General features: G+C 42.5%; 1 protein-coding gene across 1 annotated transcript in view; it reads left to right on the top strand.

The window, feature by feature from the left end:
* ZNF236 (zinc finger protein 236) overlaps nucleotides 1-22,709 on the top strand; it is a 151,290-nt gene that overhangs the window by 48,303 nt on the left and 80,278 nt on the right. The window contains exons 6-10 of the mRNA XM_011975878.1: nucleotides 2,362-2,534; nucleotides 4,871-5,014; nucleotides 8,057-8,260; nucleotides 9,237-9,465; nucleotides 22,116-22,388. Of these exons, the coding sequence (XP_011831268.1) occupies nucleotides 2,362-2,534; nucleotides 4,871-5,014; nucleotides 8,057-8,260; nucleotides 9,237-9,465; nucleotides 22,116-22,388 (1,023 nt within the window). The remainder of the gene's footprint in view (nucleotides 1-2,361; nucleotides 2,535-4,870; nucleotides 5,015-8,056; nucleotides 8,261-9,236; nucleotides 9,466-22,115; nucleotides 22,389-22,709) is intronic.

Raw genomic sequence — 22,709 nt, 5'->3', positions numbered from 1 at the left:
TTTTTTTTTTTCAGAGTTTTAGTGAATATTTCTGTGTATTGTAGAGTCATTCAGATGATTTCAGCGTTTGTTTATGTGTCAGCATAAAGTTGATATTTTTAGAGCATCAGTTTTTATTTTCTAGAGTAAGAGAGAAAGAAAACAGTGCTTTTGTAAATGTGCTCATACATTTTGTCTGTAGAGTATTCAGCTTTAGTGTGTAGTCTTTGAAGTTTTAATCAATGAAAAAATAGTTTAAAAATGTTATAAACTTTACCCAAAGTAGAGATAAAGTAAAAAGTAAAGCAAATCCTTCTCGTGTTCACTTCTCAGATGTCATTTACCTTTAACAGTTTGACATCTACCCCATTAGATATTTTCTACACATACATAAATATCCATAAATCATGAGCATACTCTCACTCCTAGAGAGACACATGCGTGTAGAATCACATACTTTGTGTCATTCTGGGATTCTGTGATGCGTACTCTTCTGCACTGAACTTGAAGCATATGTCACTGTTGCTCCAGTTGACTTGTGAGCCGCCTGGAGAGAGCAGCAGGTCCCAGCTCCAGGAGTCACATAGGCCAGTGTGGTTTAAACTGGAGGCTCGCGGGCCCGGGGTGGAGGTAGCAGGGAGTGGCCGCTTGCCGTTCAGGCAGTTCTGTGTTCTGGGCTTGGTCTTCCAATGGCTGTGCCTCGCAGTGTATGTGATGATGTGGGCGGGGGGGTGACCAGAATCCTACTGGACCATGCCTGGACTGTGTGTGACCCAGCAGAACTCCTGTCCAAAGGAGGCTGAGTACATTGCAGCATCGTCATCTAGAACAGGAAGGGTGTCTCCTCACAGGCAGTGCTGTGACCGGACCACACTCTCGCTGTGCCTCCTGCCCACCTGCCCTCCTCTCCTGTCCCCATGCAGGCAGTGCCATGACCAGGGCACACTCTCACTGTGCCTCCTGCCTGCCTGTCCTCCTCTCCTGTCCCCATGCAGGCAGTGCTGTGACTGGGCCGCACTCTCACTGGGCCTCCTGCCTGCCTGTCCTCTTGTCCTGTCGCCGTACGGGCAGTGCCATGACCGGGCCACACTCTCACCGTGCCTCCTGACTGCCTGTCCTCCTCTTTCACACCCTTGCCCCTCTGAGTTAAAGCAGGGTTGTTTCCCATTTGTGTACTGTCCCCAAGCTTGTTACATCTCATTCACTTATTTAACCCTAAAGCTGTTCAGAGAAGCAGAGATCTGATGTTACTATGAACTCAGCTGCTTTCGGTTTCTTAGGGAGTGAAAATTTAGTAAGACTAGAAATTTAAGTAGCCTTGCAGTTAGGCTCTTACCTAACTCGATTTTGTCTTTTCGCTCATTCCTTCATTCATCGGATCTGTACTGTGTGCTGGTGTGCACGAGGCCCTGTTCTAGGTGCTGAAGAGCTGCAGTGCACAAGCGCTTGCCTTCTTGGAGCATGCATTCTAGGGAGGGGAGATGAACATTGAGGAAAATGTAAAAGGTCAAATGCTGAGAAGTCTGCAGAAAAATCAAGCAGAGAACGGGGCCAGGGGTTCCCAGGGAAGACAGGGGAGATTTTAATGTTAAATAGAATGGACTGGAAAGTGCTCAGTGCAAAGGGGAATTTGAGTAAAGGCCTGAAGAATCTGAGAGAGCAAGTCTTGGGGATACTTGGGGGAGAACCACCCAGGTGGTGGATTTCAGAGGCCCAGAAGTGGAAACCTGCCTGGTGTGTCTGAGGGCGGTGGCAAGAGTGGGTAGAGGGAGCGAGAGAGCAGGGGCAGGGGAGCTGACAACAGCTGGTCGGGGAACCACAGCACTGGCACCTCCTCTGCTGAGTATTAGAAGAACTTTGATTTTACTCTGGGGGGGATTTGGAAGCCTTTGAGGATTTTCAGCAGACAAGTGACTTGCTCGGACTTAAAGAGGGTCATTGTGTCTGTTGTTTTGAGAGCAGCCTAGGAAGGGGCCAGGGTGGAAGCAGTGAGTCAAGTTGGAGGTGGTTTCAGAAGCTTTGAGTGATGGTGGTTTAGACAGGAAGCAGGGCTGCTCTGGCTGTATTTTGAAGTTATTATTGAGTGTGAAACGTGAGAGAAACCAAAGATAAGGATGACTCCAAGGTTTTTTGCTGATCCCCTGGAAAGACGGCATTGCCTGATGAAGCCCGCAGGTGGAACAGTTTGGGAGATGAACAAGTGCGGTTTTGACGTGTTAATTTTGAGATTTAAAGTAGACACTTGTATATATGCATGTAGAGTTCTGGGGAGACATTCTGGCCAGAGGGATAGGTTTGGGTAACTTCAATGTTGTTCTTTTTAATCCGTAAGATGCCCATACAATATGAAATTATATTTTGATCATTTTTCTCCCTCTCTAGGCGAAAGGCCGTTTAAATGTAGTGAATGTGGAAAAGCTTTTAACCAGAAGGGGGCACTGCAGACCCACATGATCAAGCACACAGGTGAAAAGCCCCACGCCTGTGCCTTCTGTCCTGCCGCCTTCTCTCAGAAAGGGAATCTTCAGTCGCATGTGCAGCGAGTCCACTCAGAGGTAAACATGGGTTGGGGGCATAAGCAGTATTTCTCAGGGGACAGTAGGTATCTTTTGGGTTAAAAACGGACCTGAGAAATTATTTTCCATTAAAAAAAATGCAGATTGATTTTGTGCCGAGCAGACCCTGTGTTAGAAAATACGTACGTGGGAATTTTTTTGGTTTATTACATGTGGAAGAAATATAAACTACTCTCTTTTTGTCTTCTTGCTGACAGCATAGCTTTGGTGAATAAATATTTGAAAATAATCCTAATACCTTTGTTAGTTATAGTCCGTCATTCTCAATAATGTATTTCATCCCTTTAGCAAACCTGAAACACAGGCAAGTGTAAGAAATTAAAAGGTAAGAAATAATATTGGGAAAAAAGTGTTTTTCTTACTGCTAATACTACAGAGCTCATATGGTACATGTCCATTCCCTCTTGGACAGAGACCTGCTCTGTTCATTTCCTTCCATGCTGCTTGTCCACGCTTTCGACGAAAATGGTGATTTCCCATGGTAATTTTCTGTTGTCTGCAGAGCATACTGTTGTGTAGATCCTCTGCAAGTATTTCTGTACAGTAGGTCAACCTTTGCTCTAACTAACCGTCATGACTTACTGATTTATATTCTAATTGTGAATACAAAGAAATATTTAAACAACACAAATACTTATATCATGGATCAATATATCCTATGAAATGATTTTGCAGAACAAAAACTATCATATTCTTAAGAGCAAATGTGTATCTCTTAATTTTTTCCTTAGAGTAATACCTTAACTAACACTGAAGTGAACTTAGAGTTAACACTCACTATCCAAATTTAATAAAAACAAGTAGAAGCTGTCTTTGATCTTAGATAAACAGAATGTCTAAAATGAAAAAGAGAATCTAAATTGAGAAAAAACCCCTGCCCATCTCACATAGTTTTATGAACAGATTCAGAGTTCCATGTTCAATGAGTTAATCTTTTTCATATCTAAGACCCAGAGACATTAGGAAGGCATGTCAGTATTAGTGAGGTACTGAGGTTACCTTTAGATGTCAGAAGAATACATTTGGGCTGTTGTAAGTCATTCTTGTGGTGTTGCCTCTGGGTGAAGATGATTGCATAGGAAGGATCGTGTGTTTGTGTAGCACACAGACATACCTCACTGGAACCTTAGAGCAGCCTTGTGAGGTACTTGCTAGTACTCTTGAGTGTAGAAAACTCCCCCTATACTAAAGGGCCCAGAGACTTGCCTGTTGCCACTGAGAGGTGCTCTTGGACCTGTACTAGAATGGGTTGTTCCAGAAACAGCCTCTAAAAGTTGGTTCGTAAATATTATCCAGTCCTGTGAGGAATCTGAATTTGCTTCTTAGGTACCAGAAACAGAATGGAAGTCTTACTCAAGGTCAGAGGGGGCCAATGAGTTTTCAAGCTAGCCTTCATAGTTCTACAGTAACTAACACTGGGTTTTAGTAACAGAGAAATAATATTTTAGATATTTTCTCTGTTCATAGCTGTTCTTACTCATTTTACTGGTTTCCATAGTTTCTGGATTTATCATAGTTTTAAAATTAGTTGTTAGGCCAAAATTAGTTGTTAGACGTGTGATGGCTCACGTCTGTAATCCCAGGACTTTGGGAGGCCGAGGCAGGTGGATCACCTGAGGTCAGGAGTTCGAGACCAGCCTGGCCAATATGGCAAAACCGCATCTCTACTAAAATACAAAAATTAGCTGGGCACGGTGGCAGGCGCTTGTAACCCCAGCTACTCGGGAGGCTGAGGCAGAAGAATCACTTGACCTGGGAGGTAGAGGTTGCAGTGAACCAAGATCGCGCTACTACACTCCAACCTGGGCGACAGAGCATCTCAAAAGAAAATTAGTTGTTGATACAGAATATCAAAATTGATGAAAAGTTCATATATCATTATGACCGTCTTTCCTAACCTCTGTGGTTTTGGCCATCTGAAAGCATATTTGGTGTAATATGTATTTATATATAACTGTCTGGCCTTCACTATTGAACATTGTATTCAGCTGTTTAAAAAACCGAGAACATCTTATGCCTGACAGTTTGTTTTTATTAAATTACAATAATTGAAAAATGTGTTTTCTCACTCTTGAATAATTTCTACTTCATAGAAAAGACTGAAATTTCAATTCATCTTATACTGGCAATATTGTTTAAAGAGTTGGGTCATTGATTCTAGAACTATCTAATTTAAAAGAAAAAAGGTAATGTTGAAGGGTTAGATTATTTCTGTCATTTTGAATGGAATGGTAAATTATGATTTGCCATAATTTAAATGTTTAAATTTAACAATTAATTGTGAAATATCATTTTTTTCTTTTTTATTCTTTAAGGTCAAGAATGGTCCTACCTATAACTGTACAGAATGTAGTTGTGTATTTAAAAGTTTAGGCAGCTTAAACACGCATATCAGCAAGATGCACATGGGTGGGCCACAGAATTCAACAAGTTCCACAGAGACTGCTCATGTTTTAACGGTAAGTTTAGTAATTTGGAAGAACTTCTTTTTAAACTAAAATCTGTCGTTTTCAATATGACCTTTACAATTGAACATTTAGTAGTGGAAAGGTGCTATGAAAATTTTTTATATGGAGAAAAGGTGCAAATTTTTAAAGACTTAAAGTCAATCTTTTTAAATTTGAGAATTAGATGACTTTGATTCAGACTGTCATCTGAACCTGTAAAAATAAGACAAACTGTAATCATTAATTTGTGAAATAATTTCTACAATGTTATTGATGATTATTGAATATTCTTTGTCTTTACATTATAATTTAAGAATTAATTATCCTTTGTAGGTAATATTTCTCTTTTCTTATGTGACAGTGACACTTTTTCCCAAGTCTTTGGACTTTTGAAACTAAATTATATTTTTCAGTACATGTAGTTAAAAATTATATGACTCTAAATACATATGCCTACACACAGAGAGACTGTGTGTAGACAGGTGCGCGCGTGCGCACACACATACACACACACATACACAGGGACATACACACACTTATTTTTTCTGTAGGCATCTTATCTCAGCCTCATTTAGTTACTTGTACTGCACTAGCCTCTCAACAGATTAATAAATGGTAAAATTTAAGCATCAACTATGGTATCTTAATAGTAGTAGACATTAAATACAAGTGTCGGAAGTTTTAATGTATGCTTATGAATGCAGTTACTTGGTTGTGTTATGTCAACAGTTGCCTCCTACCAGTATGGAAAATAAGTCTAATTAATACTTAGTTTTTAAACATTAGGTTTACCTTTAGTGTTTGTTTTTTCTTTTCTTTTTTCATAATATTTGCAGTGTGGGATGGTTCCTCAGTTTATTCTTGACCAGATAGAATGTTGTAAAATGAATTATAAAGCTGGAGAATAGTTAGAGTCCACTAATTATGTCTTCAACATTCTATTTTGGTCTGAATTTTTTTAAATAAAATTTTTAATGTTGTGTAAATCAACTGAATATTAATTTTCATCATTTCCTTTGGCAATATGCAAATCAAAACATAGATGTAGTGAATAATCTGGAATAATAGTCCAGATCATTTTAAACATTTATATTCTTAATAGAAAGAAATGTAGTTATAGGGATTTAGAAACCTGGAATCTCCCTTACCTTATACTCTTATTTGGGCAGGTAAGAACATTAGAAGTTAAATTATATATATTCTTTTTCAGGACGCTCTAGGAATCAGTGTCCAGCTGCCAGGATTGACTCTACGTGTCTCTTATTTTACCTTTCACATTTTCTAACTCTTGGCCTTTTTCAGCCCTGAGGTTTTTTTGTCTGTCAGCCAGGCTGGAGTGCAGTGGCGTGATTATAGCTCACTGTAGAACTCCTGGGCTCAAGTAATCCTCCTGTCTCAGCCTCTCGAGTACCTGGCACTACAGATGCATGCCACCATGCTCGACTAATTTTTAAATTTTTTGTAGAGACAAGGTCTCACTATGTTGCCCAAGCTGGTCTCAAACTTCTGGCCTCAAGCGATCCTCCCACCTCAACCTCCCAAAGCCCTGAGATTACAGGCATGAGCCACCAGGCCTGGCCTGGAGAGGTCTCCTCAGCTTTATCTTATGACTCTTTTGATTTTTTTTTTTTTTTAAGTAAGATTTTTAATTTCTGAGAGCTCTGCTTTGTGATGATCTGATTGTTTCTTTTTCACGAGTTTTTTTTTCTTGTTTGATGCACTTTTTCTGAAATCCAATAAGCATTCTGTTTTAAAAAGTTTTTTGTGCTCGTTGAGTTACTTGCCTGGGGTCATCTCCCCTTGTCTCTCCTGGGCCTACCTCATCATCTTTAGTTGCCTGTTTGTGTTTCAGGAAAGGGCAGCACTAGCCTGTGTGTGAACTGTTGACACGTGGATGGTGCTTGTTGATCCAGGGGTCACTGAGTGTGAGTGGCCAGGGGAACCAGCCCTTCACGGGACCCTGGTGGCAGAACACAAAAGAGTTATACTTAGTCTGGGAATTCAGTGCCACAAAAGGTGCCCTAGTTCTTCCCAGGTCATTTATTCTTTTTTATCTTTTTTAGCGATAAAAGATATTTAGAGATTCCTCTTTTTTTTTTTTTTTTTTTTGCCTCAAAGTGCGTGCCTGTCTGCCACTTCCTCCGTGGAGGAAGACAGGGGCGTTCATTTTTGGTCCTAATACTTTTTGTTCTGTTTTTATTTTTATTTTCTAAATTGACAGACTTGAATTTTAGGGCAGTTTTGGGTTTACAGACAATTTTGGCAGAAAGTGCAGAGATCTACCATATACCCTCTTGCTCTTGTGCTCAGTTTGCCCCATTTCTGACATGGTACATTGGTCGAGTACATTTGTTACAACTGGTGAATGAATGTGGATATATTATTATTATTAACCAAAGTCCGTAGTTTCTGTCAGGGTTCACTCTCAGAGTTGTCCATTCTATGGGTTTTGACAAAGGTAGAGGGTCCTGTCCCCACCCGCACAGTGTTGTACGGGTAGTTTCCCTGCCATCCGTCCTCTTCTGGGTGGGACGTTTCGGATTCCCAAGCCCTGCAGGGGTGGGACTGGCTCTCCCATCACAGCCCTTTCCTCTGACTTAAGTTTTCTTGGCTGTAGCATTACCGTGCATTTATTCCTCCAGTCTCCCTGCAGGAAGAATTTTTCACAAATGTGTTGAATTATCTTGACTGTAGTGGTTTCTTTCCTACTTTTTAAATTTGTATAACTTGATATTTTTTAAATTCCTTCACTTCAATTTTATGAGCTAACAGGAAGGTGAGGGTTCGTGTGCTCAATCTGCCATCTTGAGTCTCTACTGCCCACTTGAAAAAACTGTAAAAAATTGCATTAGAACAATTTATTGTGTATGTTAAGAGCCAATATCGTGCCAAACACAAGAATCAGTGAGACATGATATTTAAAATTTATGTGTTAGGATAGTTTTAGATTTTAACACCCTTAAGGAGGGTATTGCCTTTTTTTTTTTTTTTAATTTTCCTTTTTAAATTGAAGAGCAAAATTGTATTTTTAATGAAAATGTTTCTGTGTTTCAGGCCACACTCTTTCAGACGTTACCTCTTCAACAGACAGAAGCCCAAGCCACGTCAGCCTCAAGCCAGCCAAGCTCCCAGGCAGTGAGCGACGTCATCCAGCAGCTCCTGGAGCTCTCAGAGCCGGGGCCGGTGGAGTCAGGGCAGTCCCCGCAGCCTGGGCAGCAGCTGAGCATCACAGTGGGCATCAACCAGGACATTTTACAGGTGAAGCATGCTTCCCTGCGGTGTGAGGCTTACGCGCTCGTGCTGGGTCAGAAACCAGGGATGATAATTGAGAAATAAATCTGTAGGACTTGTCAAAGTCAGGGTATCCTCATGAAAAATGTGCCTGAACTGAAAGAAATTAATATGCCTACTTAATTGCTTATGGACGGCACAACATTCAAATGATTTATTTATCTATACATTAAAAAAACATAAACTTTTATTTTTTTTTCTGTAAATGAACTTACTTGAAAAGAACAGCCTGTTCAGAAGTTGTATCTATTTATGTTGACAGAGGTGGAAAAAGTATTTTATTCTTTCTTGAGGTTCTGGTTTATAATTTGGAGACAGTCATGGGTGTCGACAATTCTGAGAGCGTTCATACTGCCTGGCCTTCTCTCAGGTGTGTGAGCAGCACCTACACATGTGGGAGAGGGGTGGGGCAGGAGCACAGAGCCCCCAGCCTTCTAGTCCACCGCTACTTCACACTAGCTCTTCGCTTCTAAAAAGAGGGGGCCTTCCTTCTCCTCCTGTCTCTCTGTTACTTGTTTAACCTTCCTTTTATACCTTCATGGGGAAGAGCTGGCCAGGAGTATGAGGAATCTCAGGGTGTCATTCTACAGCCGATACCTTAAAGTTAAGCCCAGTGTAACTCAAAAGCCTTCAGATAGGGATTCCCAAATTTATTTAGAGACAACTAAAGTTGTGTGAGGTAAGATTTCTGAAAGTCAAATAAATTTTAATTAGAAATATAAATGCTTATATTATTTTGGGTGGGGGCAGAATGTCATATATCAGAAAAGATGTTACAGCCTCAAAGGGTTGGAAGCCTCACTGCTAAGTGATTACTTGGAATTGTAGATTCTTGTTTCTTGGAGTGGAATTAGAATTCTATAGGTAAAGCTTTGTGATTGATTTTGGTAGGCAGATTTGGGCCATCGTTATCTTCTAACCTTTTAGTTTTGTTCTGTCTTAGCAAGCCTTAGAAAACAGTGGGCTGTCTTCAATTCCAGTTGCAGCACATCCTAATGACTCCAGCCATGCCAAGACCTCTGCACCACAGGTTCAAAACCCAGATGTTTCCAGCGTTTCAAATGAGCAGACGGACCCTACAGACGCAGAGCAAGAAAAAGAACAGGAAAGCCCGGAGAAACTGGATAAAAAAGAAAAAAAAATGATAAAGAAGAAATCACCATTTCTACCTGGTAATTTTGCTAAACTTTAAAGTTTAGACATTGGGATAGCATATTTCTGGTTTTTAAGAAATATGCCCTTCTTTTTTCCTCTGAAGGTGATAGGATATGTTTGTTGAATGTTTTGTAGCTAGCTGTAGTTGGTTGGTATTTAAAAATAAAAATAACAGCCATAAAATTTCTTAAATTTATGTCTTCTCCTTAACCTGGCTTCTTTCCTGTATTCAGTTTGTCTTGACTCCTCGCCAGGACTCGAAAGCTTGTTGTCTCTGACTGTTCTCTCTCTGCTCTGCTTAGGTGCCTCCTCTCCACTGAGATCCATGGCTTTGCTTCAGTTATTCTCGCCCTTGTTGCTTCTGGCATCCAGCCATGTGATTCTAGTAGCTTCTGACTAGTCCTTTCCTCTTCTTCAGAGGACCCCTGCAGCACAGCTCCCTCCTCCACACCTCACCCTTTCCCGTTACACTCCAAGATCCATTTCTTGGCTCCTGAGTATCCTATCACCTGTCCAGCCTGCATTTCCAATCCTTCCTCCCTCTGTGCTTCTAGGCACAAACTTACTATACATCATACCGAAACTGGATTCCTACTGTTTCTAGGCGTCCCTGTGTTTCTGCACATCATGCTTTTTGCAGCTTTCTGCAGCAAGGATGCCTTCCTTTTCCCTCTCCCTCTGGTCTCTCAAATCTTGGCCATCATTCAAGCATCTTTAGTGCTCCATCATTCAAGCATCTTCAGTACTCCTCCTCATGGACGGACTCTGAGAGGTGCTTTTCCTTGTCCTATCTCCCACAGCACTTAGAGTGTTTAGGATTCCTGCATTCTCTCATGTTAATTGTGCACAGATGCAGTCTGATGTCCCTTCTAGGTAATAAGCTCTTTCTGGCTGGGAATACAGCCTTTTCGTTTCTGAACGCTCCACAGTGCTCAATATGGCCCTTTCTGCAGGAGCAGGAATTACTACATCTTTCTTGAAAAAGATAGATTCTTGTCTTTTTGGCAAAACTGTTCCTGTGAAAACCTTTCCCAGGTGTCTTGGGGAACAAGTGCATTCTTGCAACAAAGCATGGAATAACATTGCCATTTCTGTTAACACTTCTTTCCTAGAATACATTTTCTCATTTATAACATGATTGTGAAGTTCTTGTTTCTCAAACAACACAAGTCCTGCTCTTCTTCCCCTTGATCTGGCCTCCTTCTCCCCCAGTGAAAGACAGGATGCTGGCATCTAAGCAGTTTCTCCCACACAGTTTCCTGGTATCTAGCAGGGCAAGAAAGGGAAACAGGAGCCATTTCCATGTATTTTGATTGGCTGTGTGGTAGCCTTCCAGGTTACAGTTGTGTTATGTGTTCCTGATCATCTGATGCAGATTTATTACCTGTGTGCGAGTGCCCGCCTGAGCCCCATGGGCCACTGTCTCTACTTATTGTGCTAAATTAGATGCTTTCACCTGGGCAGCAAGCCACTGAGTGAGGAGCCATGTCAGACCTTCTCCTTCCTGAAAGTACCACATAGCCATGATCCTTAGACCGAGAAGGTGAGCGCCACCCCGTGCTGCTCCTTCCAGACCTTCACCCGCATGTGCTGGAAGCAGCTTTCTCCCTGCACCAAGCGCTAGCCGAGGAATTCCACATGGAATTGCAGGAAACCTTCCTGTACGGTGTTCTAGTTTGGAGTGCTGTGTTTACAGAGTTGATAACGATTAGGTAATTTCTGGACTACTTGAATCAATCAAATACACATGTAGAATACTGAGCAAGTGCATGCAGTTCTAATAATTACCCATTACATTCATGGGATCCCTAGTACAAGTTGGAGCCAGTGCTTTTTTTTGTTTTGTTTTGTTTCTGTTTTTGTTTTTGTTAAGTGACCTCTCTAATATGAGAAAACCATGGGGACTTTTTTTTTTTCTTTGAGACTGGGTCTTGCTCTGTTGTCCAGGCTAGAGTACAGTGGTGCGATTATAGCTCACTGTAGCCTTGAACTCCTGGGCTCAAGTAATCCTCCTGCCTCAACCTCCTGAGTAGCTGGGACTGCAGGCATGTGCCACCACATATGGCTAGTGAAAAACTTTTTTTTTGCAGAGCTGAGGTCTTGCTATGTTGCTCAGGCTGGTCTTAAACTCCTGGCCTCAAGTGATCCTCTTGCCCCAGCCTCCCAAAATGCTGGGATTACAGGCATGAGCTACCACTCTTAGCCTGGGAACATGTTTCTATTTAAAGATGTTCCTTTTAATTAAAACTTTTCAATGACCAGTGCACTTTTAACATAGTGATTATATCTGAAAATGCCTCTCCAAGGATGGAATATCATTTGATATCTTAGAAAGACCATGAGGAAAACTATTCTTGTCTCATAAGTCATAGCATTAATTGCTTATAACTAACCTTCATTATGTTCCTAAGTTAAGCGTACTCCACCATGTAAAATTATTGCTTTTGATTTATTCACTTTTATCAGATTGAATGTTTTTGGCGGGATTTGCTTTGTTTGAAGAAGTTATAGTAAAAATTTAACAATGCTTTCTTTTATAGTTGTCATACAACTTGTGACACATAAATCATTGTAAATTTTTAGTAAAGTTTGAAATTTATGACCGGGTGCAGTGGCTCATGCCTGTAATCCCAGCACTTTGGGAGGCCAAGGCAGGTGGATCACGAGGTCAGGAGTTCGAGACCAACCTGGCCAACATAGTGAAACCCCATCTCTATTAAAAATACAAAAAATTAGCTGGGTGTGGCAGCAGGCACCTATAATCTCAGCTACTCGGAAGGCTGAGGCAGGATAATCGCTTGAACCTGGGAGGCGGAGTTTGCAGTGAGCCGAGATCATGCCATTGGACTCTAGCCCTGGCAACAGTGTGAGACTCTGTCTCAAAAAAAAAAAAAAAAAAAAAAAGACATTTATTGTGGTGAAATACTGGCTATCTGGAAATCATGGTGAATGGTGTTCTGGAAAGCTGATGATTGATTCCTTTAAGGATGAAAATGGTATGGTATAGTGAAACTATTGTGTATGGAAACTTTTCTAAAAGTCGTTGCACACTTTACCTTCTTAGATCAGAGTGTGATCTTGTGAACTTAGCCACTTCTTGATGACCTGGGGTCATCGCTGTGAACTTCGGTATACTGTACTGGTCTGTAATTGACTGGCATCCTGCTGTCCTGTTTCAGTCCACGGGCTTCAGGATGCTGTGGCTCTTAGACTCATCTGCTTTTCAAAATCATTATCTCTGCAAATGTGCTTTTTAAAATTCCCTGTAACAAACCTTCTCCCACGTTCTTCTTTTGTGGTTTGTGGTCTGCCAAGTGCTTACAGCTCAGATGAATTTGATTTTTGTAATTGCGTAAAAGTTAAGTGCAGGTAGCCCTTCTCCTTCTCCGTGGGGTCTGCATCCATGAGTGCAACAGACCTCATGTCAGAAAATCCTCAGTAAGTGTACTGCAGTAAGCCCAAAGCAGTGTTAAAAATGCTAGTGTGAATGGCACACAAAAATGGTTTTTTCCCCCCTAAATTATTAACTGGAATTCTCATTGTGAAGTAGACCCAAGGAGATGCAGTCCTTAGGGTTTCCTCCCTGGAAGAGTACTTTAAATAATTCTCGTAAAGCTTTAGCTTCAGGCTGCTGAGGCACTTGATAAAAGTCCTAAATCATTTCTGGGGCAGCATGTGAGGAGGGCAGGTTTCCTTGGTGAAGATGCTCAGTGCATCCTGGGCTGCATCTGAGATGCACTGTTCTCAGTGTCGCTGTGTAACCACATCAGCCAGCACTGTTTGTGCATCTGCCAGGACAGAGATTTGTTTTCAAGGTTCTGGGAGCCACATGGGGGCAATGCGCTTATAAACAGGAGCAAGAAATTCCATAGTCCCTCTGAACCTCCCTGAGGTTCTCAACTTTGAAGGACAAAACCTATTTCTGTGCACTTGGATCTGGATATTCAGCTGCTCCTGTGAGAAAGTAACCAGCACTCATTCTCTGTTCTCTGTACCTTCACTCATTCCACTGCCTGTGACTGACAGAAGGGAGGCAAAGTAACTCCTCCACAGCATCTGCCTTTCTCAGCAGCAGACTGGTGGTTTTCTTCTGCTGGTCAGAGCAATTCTTCAACAACTGCATGAGCAGAGGCATGAGCATCTGTCATACAATGGGGATACCTGTGTCTTAGGCTTGGCTGTAATCTGCTTGATAAAAGGAATGAGTTGCTGGGGGTCTCTTCCTTCGTAGTCTTTGAGCATGTGTCTGAGCAGACAAGGGGAATAGAAGGACTTCTTCCTCCAGGCAAGTAATCATGCAATGAAGAGGAACATGGGAACTCTGCTTCTGAGCATATCCTTCTGTGAGGCACAGCTGAGGGCCGATGAGAGTATCTGTAAACAGCTCAGAGCCTCGGAACAGCCATGCCATTCCCCAGGCTGCTTGCTGCTCTGGCAAGTCCAGCAGCATGGTTGAGGCAGTCTGTTATAGATGTTGCCCTTTCTTCCTCTGCTGTCAGCATCAGTGTTCCTAACAGAAGTTTAAATTTGTCCATCAGTGGAGTCCACGGATTCCTCAGTTAATGCTTGCTTCCTTTTTGATGGGTGTTTGCTGTCCATAATTGGTACTCCAGCTGTCTCATAAACAAATAGTTGATTGTTCTTCATTAAGGACTGCTAATGCTTCTCAGTGGAGAAAGCCCTGATAAGTCTTCTGTTCTATTCAGAATATCCTCAATGAAAGGATTCATTGTTTCTTGAGAGATCTGACAAATCTGAAGAACTGCTAAGCAGTTCTGCTGCATGCTTTTGCACTAGAGTGTTGCAGACCCCTTGTGATCTAAGAAAGCCATTAATACCCACAGAATGTGTTGAGGTTCAGCTGTGAAGAACTTTCCTGTCTGACAAGTTCCGGAAAACTCATGTCACAGATCATGCTGATAAGAGTTTACTCCTGACATTACCAACAGCTGTGTCATATTTGCACAGCACTAGCTATTGAACCAGCACCTGAGAAGGAGGCACCATGCGATCTTGGAGGAGCTTCTGCCAACTTCTATAGCAAGCTTGCTGCTCCTGCAGCCTCTATAAACCGTGTAGCCTGCCAGTGCTGCGGTGTCGAAATATAAACTGCGCAGGAGCCAGCAGTAACTGGTGAAGCTTGAGCTGGCTGGTCCAACAGTAACTTCTGTTGTTTTTTTATCGTTGACAAACATGGCTTCATCGTTACTCTCATTTTCAAAGATATGGTCTTCATCATAAGTTCCTTTGTGACAACTAACATCATTGCTGCTGTGCCAGCCTTCTACTGATCTGAGAGCACTCTAAGATGTTTCAAAATCTGAACATAATCACAGCAAAAGCCAGTATCTTAGAGGAGGTCCTGTCGTCAAGAGCTGGTCACCTCAGCGTCGGTGCCACCCTTGTTTCAGCAGCTCCTAGTGCCTCTTGAGCATCTTGATATTCCCATTCTTAATTCACGTAGTCCAGCTAACTATCAGTGACTGTCTCTTTCCTGTGACCAGCCAAGAAAACCTGGCCAGAAAATCAACATCATCTTCCTGGTCAGTGCTGAAAAACCCAGCAGACTGTAGTATTTGTTAAAAAGATTCTACTGGCCGGGCATGGTGGCTCACACCTGTAATCCCTGCACTTTGGGAGGCCAAGGTGGGTGGATCTCCTGAGGTCAGGAGTTCGAGACCAGCCTGGCCAACATGGTGAAACCTGCCTCTACTAAAAATACAAAAATTAGCTGGGTGTGATGGTGTGCACCTGTAGTCCCACCTACTCAGGAGGCTGAGGAAGGAGAATGGCTTGAACCTAGGAGGCAGAGGTTGCAGTGAGCTGCGATCATACCACTGCACTCCAGCCTGGGTGACAGAGTGAGACTCCATGTCTAAATACATAAATAAATAAATAAATAAAAAGATTCTACTAGCTCCATTTCATCAGCAGGATCCATTCCTCAATTTACAGTTTCAGATATCCAGTTGCATGCTTCTGTTGGCCCAGTCCTAGCAGCATATCTATAAATCTGTCATTAGTTGAGGGCCAGGTTTATGTAAGAGGCTGTGTTAGTCTGTTCTCACGCTTGTAATAAAGACATACCAGAGACTGGGTAATCTATAAAGGAAAGAGGTTTAATTGACTCATAGTTCCACATGGCTGGGGAGGCCTCACAATGATGGCGGTCACATCTTACACGGCTACAGGAAAGAGAGGCATGTGTAGGGTAACTACCGTTTATAAAACCATCAGACCCTATCAGACTTACTCACTGTCAAGAGAACAGCATAGGAGAAACCCACCCCCATGATTCAGTTACCTCCCACCAGGTCCCTCCCATGACATGTGGGGATTATTAGCATTCAAGGTGAGATTTGGGTGGGGACACAGAGCCAAACCATGTCAGAGGCTTTTGTGTGAAGCCCCGAGACCCAGCACTGACCTGTCACTTCTGATTTGTATACTGATTATTTGGTAAGATTTGCTGCTGTGGTTCCACCAGATTTGAATGAAGTGTTCCCAGTGTTGTAGTAGGTCTGCTACTGAGAGAGTGTTTTTTTAAAAACAAACAAACAAAAACATAAAAAACAAACAAATGCTGGGTGCGGTGGCTCACACCTGTAATCCCAGCACTTTGGGAGGCTGAGGCAGGCAGATTACAAGGTCAGGAGATCGAGACCATCCTGGCTAACACGGTGAAACCCCATCTCTACTAAAAATACAAAAAAACTAGCCAGGCGTGGTGGCGGGTGCCTGTAGTCCCAGCTACTCGGGAGGCTGAGGCAGGAGAATGGCGGGAACCCGGGAGGCGGAGCTTGCAGTGAGCTGAGATTGTGCACTCCAGCCTGGGCGACAGCGAGACTCCGTCTCAAAAAACACACACACACACTTAGGCTGTGCAGTGAGATATTCTGTAACAAAAGTCAAGAAGGTGACTCGGGCTGTTGTATTTCACGTAAAGGTCTTCTCTGGCTGGGGAGTCTGCATTTGTGTGTGACACTGAGATATGAGTCCCTCTCTAATTAGTTGTTGGACAGTAGTTACTTCTGAATATTTGATGTTCTGGTCCTTGAAAGCAGAAAGACTTTGTGTCACCATGACTGTCTTCTGGGCTAGACCTTCTGTATGTACCTGTCAGGCATCTGGGGGATCTTTCGATGCTCCCAGCAGGCCAGGGTCCTTTGTTGGAACCAGCATTTGGATTTTGCCCCAAAAGAGCAGGCACATCCATCCCAGGTGCTCTACTTGGAATGTTCTGATTACAGTAGGTGCTCTCTGATCCCACAGAAGAACCCACAGATGTCTTTCTGGTTACTACATTGCCCCTGCCTGCCTACCCTACCCGTGTCTGCCCAGTGGCCTTCCTCTTTGGTCATCCTCGTCCTCCTGATGGCCCAGTTAATGCTGGAGATGAAGCTGACTGGGTGGCCCGTGGCACCCTCTCTTGCATGGGAGCTAACCGAAGACTGAAGAGAACACGTCTAGGCTTTTTTTCTCTCCTGCCAAGAAACTTTCTGCAGCATGGAAGGCTTTCTGTAATTTAGCCCTGCCTGCACTTCTGACTCTTGCTAGTCCCACCAGACATCCTTTACCCCAGCCATATTGAACTAGAAGTTTCTGGGACTCACCTTCACACCTGGCTTTTGCTACTGCTTTTATCTGATAAATGTACCTCAGGCTGTGTCCTTCTTGGCAACTGTCTGCCTTCGAAGCTCACCCACAGGGCCACCTTATTTCTGCAGAAGTCTCTGAGCCTTCTCCTGTGGAAGTAATCAGCATTGTCTTTGCATTCCTGGTGTGCGTCCATGCACACATCTGTCTTGGCACCTCTGATGCTCTGCCTACACGGTTGGTTACACTGCCCTGCCCGCTTCTCCCCTAGACCACAGTCCGTTCCAGGGCAGATACCTTTTGATGCCTGGCATGGCACTTGGCACTTGTCATGCTGTGCTTGGAGTAGCACTGGGAAGACAGACCTCCTTGTGAAAACTGCACTTAGGTGCTAGGATCGTATGGACTTCACTGGCCATCTGGCCCTGGGCAAGTCAGTTAACTTTTAAGCTGTCAGCTTCTCATCTGTAAGGTGGGACTGAGGATAGAATAAATGAAAGAGAAACAAATGGCAGGATCCATGTAAAGTGGATAGCATGGTGGTACCTGACCAATAATAGGTGTTTAATGAATATATGTGTTTTAAAATTATTTTTAAACAGGTGAAACATGCTCATGCCACACAATTCAAAAGACACAGTCGCGTACACAGAACTCCTGTGAGGGGTCTTCTGCCCCCCTCCCCCGGGAAGCTCACCACTGCTGTCTTGTGTGTCTTTTAAACAAGCACAGGCATCTGTGTGATTGTTTTCTAGGAGGACGAGTGGCTTCCTTCTAGAAGTATAATATAATGTGATTATATTTTTCAGGTTACTTTTTTCCACTTGATATCTTATTTTTCAAAATACTTGAATAGTGTTTCATTTTGTGAATGTATCGTAATTTAACCAATTTGCAGCCATTTGCTAACATGAATGATGCTGCAGTGGCCATGAGTGTAGCTGCATCATTTCACACATGTGCGTTTATCTGTAAGGACATTTCAGTTTTAGAATAATTTCAGTCTCAGCGGAAATGTTTCAAAACAATACAAGGAATTCCCATATACCCTTCATCCATATTCCCCCAAATGTTAACATTTTACTACATTTGTTTTTGCTGTTTACTTCTATTTTTCCTGAATTTACTAAGAGTGACTTGTAGATATAATGCCCTTTTAACTGTAGATACTTTAGTGTCTATTTCCTAAAATCGAGAACATCCTTGTACATAATCATAGTAAAATCATCAATATCAGGAACTTAAAATGGACCAGAACTATTGTCCACTGTACCGACCTTGTTGAAATTTCATCATTGGTATCAGTAATGTACTTGATAACAAATGAAAAGGATTTTGTAAACAGTTACACTTTCCTTTTGGTGAAAAGGAGTAAGTTTTGATAAATAGTTAACTTTCATGTAGTCATGTAGATTTACCTTCTAGGAGCAATTGTTGGAGCACCTGTTTCCCCACAGCCTTTTCAAGAAATTATCAAAATTTGGGGACTTTTTTTACTCATCTGATAGGTTAGAAAATGGTATCTTATTGTATGTTGAATTTGCATTTTTCTTACAGGGAGTAAGGTTGAGAGCTTTTCATGTTAAAGAGTACCTGTATTTTCCTATAAGACTAACTCTTGACTTCTTTTGTCCATAGGTATTAAAGATGATAGTATTTTGTGACCTATATTTGTGAGATACAGTTTACTCCTAGACAACACAAATTTGAACTCAAAGGTCCACTTATGCAGGTTTTGTTCCGCCTCTGCCACCCCGAGAGAACAAGACCCCCCACTTCCTCAGCCCACTCAACATGTAGACAGAGAGGAAAACCACTTCCACTTAATGAATTGGAGATATATTTTCTCTTCTTTATGCTTTTCTGAATAACATTTTTTCTCTAGCTTTATTGTAAGATTACAGTATATAATATCTATAAGATACAAAATATGGGTAAACTGTTGATGTTACTGGCAAGTCTTCTGGTCAGCAGGAGGCTATTGATAGTTAAGTTTTTGGGGTATCCTATAGGCAGATTTTAAACTGCATCAGGGGTCAGTGCCCCTAACCTCCGAGTTGTTCAAGGGTCAGTTGTACTTTTTTTTCTAATTTGTTTACCTTTTTGAGCTGAAAAACTTTTTTAACTGGGGAGAAATGTATATATATATGTATAGCTAAGTTTGTCAATGTTTAATGACTTTGGGCTTGGGTGATATTTAGACTTCATCACGGACATTATGGGTCACTTCTCTTATATCTGACTTTTATAATTTAATAGATTTTTTTTTTTTTTTTGAGACAGGGTCTCACTTTGTTGCCCAGACTGCAGTGCAGTGTCACGATCATAGCTCACTGCATCCTCGACCTCCCAGGCTGAAGCGATCCTCCTGCCTCAGCCTCCCGAGTAGTTAGGACTATAGGTGTGCACCACTACACCTGGCTAATTTTGTTATTTTTATTTTTGTAGAGACAGAGTCTTGCTATATTGCCCAGACTGGTCTTGAACTCCTGGCCTGGAGCAGTCCTCCTGCCTTGGTCTCCCAAAGTGCTGGTATTACAGTCATGAGCCACTGTGCTTGGTCATAATTTAATGTTTTAAACTAAATCTTTGATTTAATCTTTTATATGTATACTTATTGAGACGGAGTTTTGCTCTTGTTGCCCAGGCAGGAGTGCAATGGTACAATCTTGGCTCACCATAACCTCTGCCTCCCGGGTTCAAGTGATTCTCCTGCCTCAGCCTCCTGAGTAGCTGGGATTACAGGCATGTGCCACCATGCCCAGCAAATTTTGTATTTTTAGTAGAGACGGGGTTTCTTCATGTTGGTCAGGTTGGTTTCAAACTCCCGACTTAAGGTGATCCACCCATCTCGGCCTCCCAAAGTGCTGGGATTACAGGCGTGAGCCACCGCACCTGGCCTTACTATTTGAAGAGGAAAGCTACTGTCCAACTCCAGGAAAGCTTGCCATGTGGGATTGCAGATCTAGCTTTCCGGATCTTTCCATTTGTCAGAGTTGGGGATCTGGATTCCATTTTCTTTTTTAACATTGTGTGGGTGAAACAAAACATATGCAGGCCAGATTTGGAGACAGCTTCAGGACTTCCAGTTCGTAGTCTCTGTTCTAGTCTATTCCCAGATATTAGAACCTGGTGGCAGATTTAGATTATGTCATTCTGCGTAACTTGAGCTATAGTTTCATTTTGGTTTGGAAAAAAATCTGATTTCTGGGGAATGGTGTCCTAATTTTCACTAGTAGATATAGTCTCTCATACCCTTTTATACCTTGCATTTTTGATTTGTCATGATAAGACCTTTAGGCAATTATGCATATTTCTGAATTAATTTTTACCTATTAATTTTAAGCAGTCTTAAATTTTAGATATCTTTATGCACTATCACCACAAATGTCTCACCTTTTAAAACCAGTTCCCTTATTTCCTTGTCCATAGTTACCCCTGTGATTTGTGTCTGTGCCTTTGTTTGTTTTTATTTACATTCTGTCACTGTGTTTAAAAAATGTATTATTTTTCATTCTTTTTTTCTACCTTTCTTTTTTTCTCTTTGAGACAGGGGTCTGGCTCTGTCACCCAGGCTGGAGTGCAGTGGTACAATCATAGCCCACCGCAACTCCTGCGTCCTGGGCTCAAGTCATCCTTCCACCTCAGCCTCCTGAGTATGTGGGGCCACAGGCATGCACCACCACACCCAGCTAATTGTTTTAAAATGTTTCTGTAGAGACAGAATTTTGCCATGTTGCCCATGCTGATCTCAAACTACTGAGCTCAAGCTATCTGTCTGCCTTAGCCTCCCAGAGTGTTGGGATTGTGGCCGTGAGCCACTGCACCCAGCCCACCTTTCTTTTTTATGTGAATTATTCTTGCAAAGAATATTGTATTCGAGAAAGTACGTTTTCTGTCTTTACAGATTTACTTGCATATATGGAGAATTCCTTATATTTCGTGATAAGAGAGAAGGAAACAGGTTTTCTTTTTCCCTAAGAAAACTGTGTTGGTACAGACACAGTTAAATAAACTTTACTTAAAATATTCGTTTTATTAAAATGGCCAAAATCTTTCTGATTTCATGTGGATTCTTTATGTGAGTTATCTGTATAGTCACTGTAGATGCTACCTTAATTTCAGATGAATAAATCTCATCAAAATTTTTAAAAATAAAGTGATTCTAAGTTTTAGTTACCTGCATTCAACCAAATTCTCAAAAATATTAAACAGAAAATTCCAGAAATAAACAGTTCATAAGCTGTAAATTGCTTACCATTTCCCCGTCCACTGTCCTGCTCCGTCCCGAGACGGGTGAGGGAGACACAGGTCATCCCTTTGTCCCACGCACTCATGCTGCTGCATTCGCCACTCAGTAGCTGGCTTGGTTCTCAGATGGAAAGACGTAGTGTACATAGGGTTCCCTACTATCTGGGCTTTCAGGCATCCACTGGGGTCTTGGCACTGTTTCCTGCTGAAAACAGAGGGACAGGTATACTTAACTATATTTCCATCAATTTGTGATTCTTTTTCTATTAGAAATAGTTTTAAACTTGATTGAAAATTGAATGAGACAGATCCACTTACATTTCATCATTAATTGATACATACTATTTATTTGTCTTAACTATTTACAAATTTCCTTTTATAGCATATGAATTTACCATTTCTTAATATTTGCATTTCTATTATTTTTTATTGGTGATATCCAGTAGGCCCAATAAATACTTATTCCAGCGTCATTCCTTCTCTTCCCGTTCCCTGCGTTAAGCATGGGGTCATTCGATCCCATCTACTTTCATTTTCATTGAGAGGGAGCCGACTGTGTCCTGGTGCTGCTGGACCTACAGAATCGATCACCTTCTCAGCGGGCGCTCTTTCTCAGACACTGTGAATTGTGTTTTCCCCGACTGTTAGGGGTTTCAGCGAGATTAACTCATAGCCCTCGATAATGTCAGTGATCCTGGGAATTCCAAGCTTTCCCATAACTGATCGTGCGTGCAGCTTTCCATAGGGACCGCAGGGGGCCCTGGACCCGACACTGGGCGGGGCGTCCAGGCCGAGCGGGACGTGTCCTCTCCCTTCGCAGGCTCCATCCGCGAGGAGAACGGCGTGCGCTGGCACGTGTGTCCCTACTGCGCCAAGGAGTTCCGCAAGCCCAGCGACCTGGTGCGCCACATCCGCATCCACACCCACGAGAAGCCCTTCAAGTGCCCGCAGTGCTTCCGCGCCTTCGCGGTGAAGAGCACGCTGACAGCCCACATCAAGACGCACACCGGCATCAAGGCGTTCAAGTGCCAGTACTGCATGAAGAGCTTCTCCACCTCGGGCAGCCTCAAGGTGCACATCCGCCTGCACACAGGTACGGCCTCAGGGCTGGGCCCACATGGGCACTGGCCACTGGGGCGGCACATGGTACTGCGCACATGTACCAAACACAGGTATGGCACACAGTAGGCGCACAGGTACTACACACAAGTACTGCCCACAGGGATTGCACAAAGTATCACACACATTACTGTGCATAGGTGTGGGCCGCAGTGCTGCACCCACACAGGTACTGCCCACAGGTACCAAACACAGATACCACACACAGTACCCCACACAGCACTGTGCACAGGTACTGCACACAAGTACTGCCCACAGGAACTGTGCAGTACTGCACACAGTACCCAACACAGCA

This window comes from Mandrillus leucophaeus, unplaced genomic scaffold (genome assembly GCF_000951045.1).
Source record: "Mandrillus leucophaeus isolate KB7577 unplaced genomic scaffold, Mleu.le_1.0 Scaffold16, whole genome shotgun sequence".
Lineage (NCBI taxonomy): Eukaryota > Metazoa > Chordata > Mammalia > Primates > Cercopithecidae > Mandrillus > Mandrillus leucophaeus.
The sequence above is the reverse complement of the archived record's forward strand: the minus strand, read 5'-3'. Positions and strand labels throughout refer to the sequence as shown.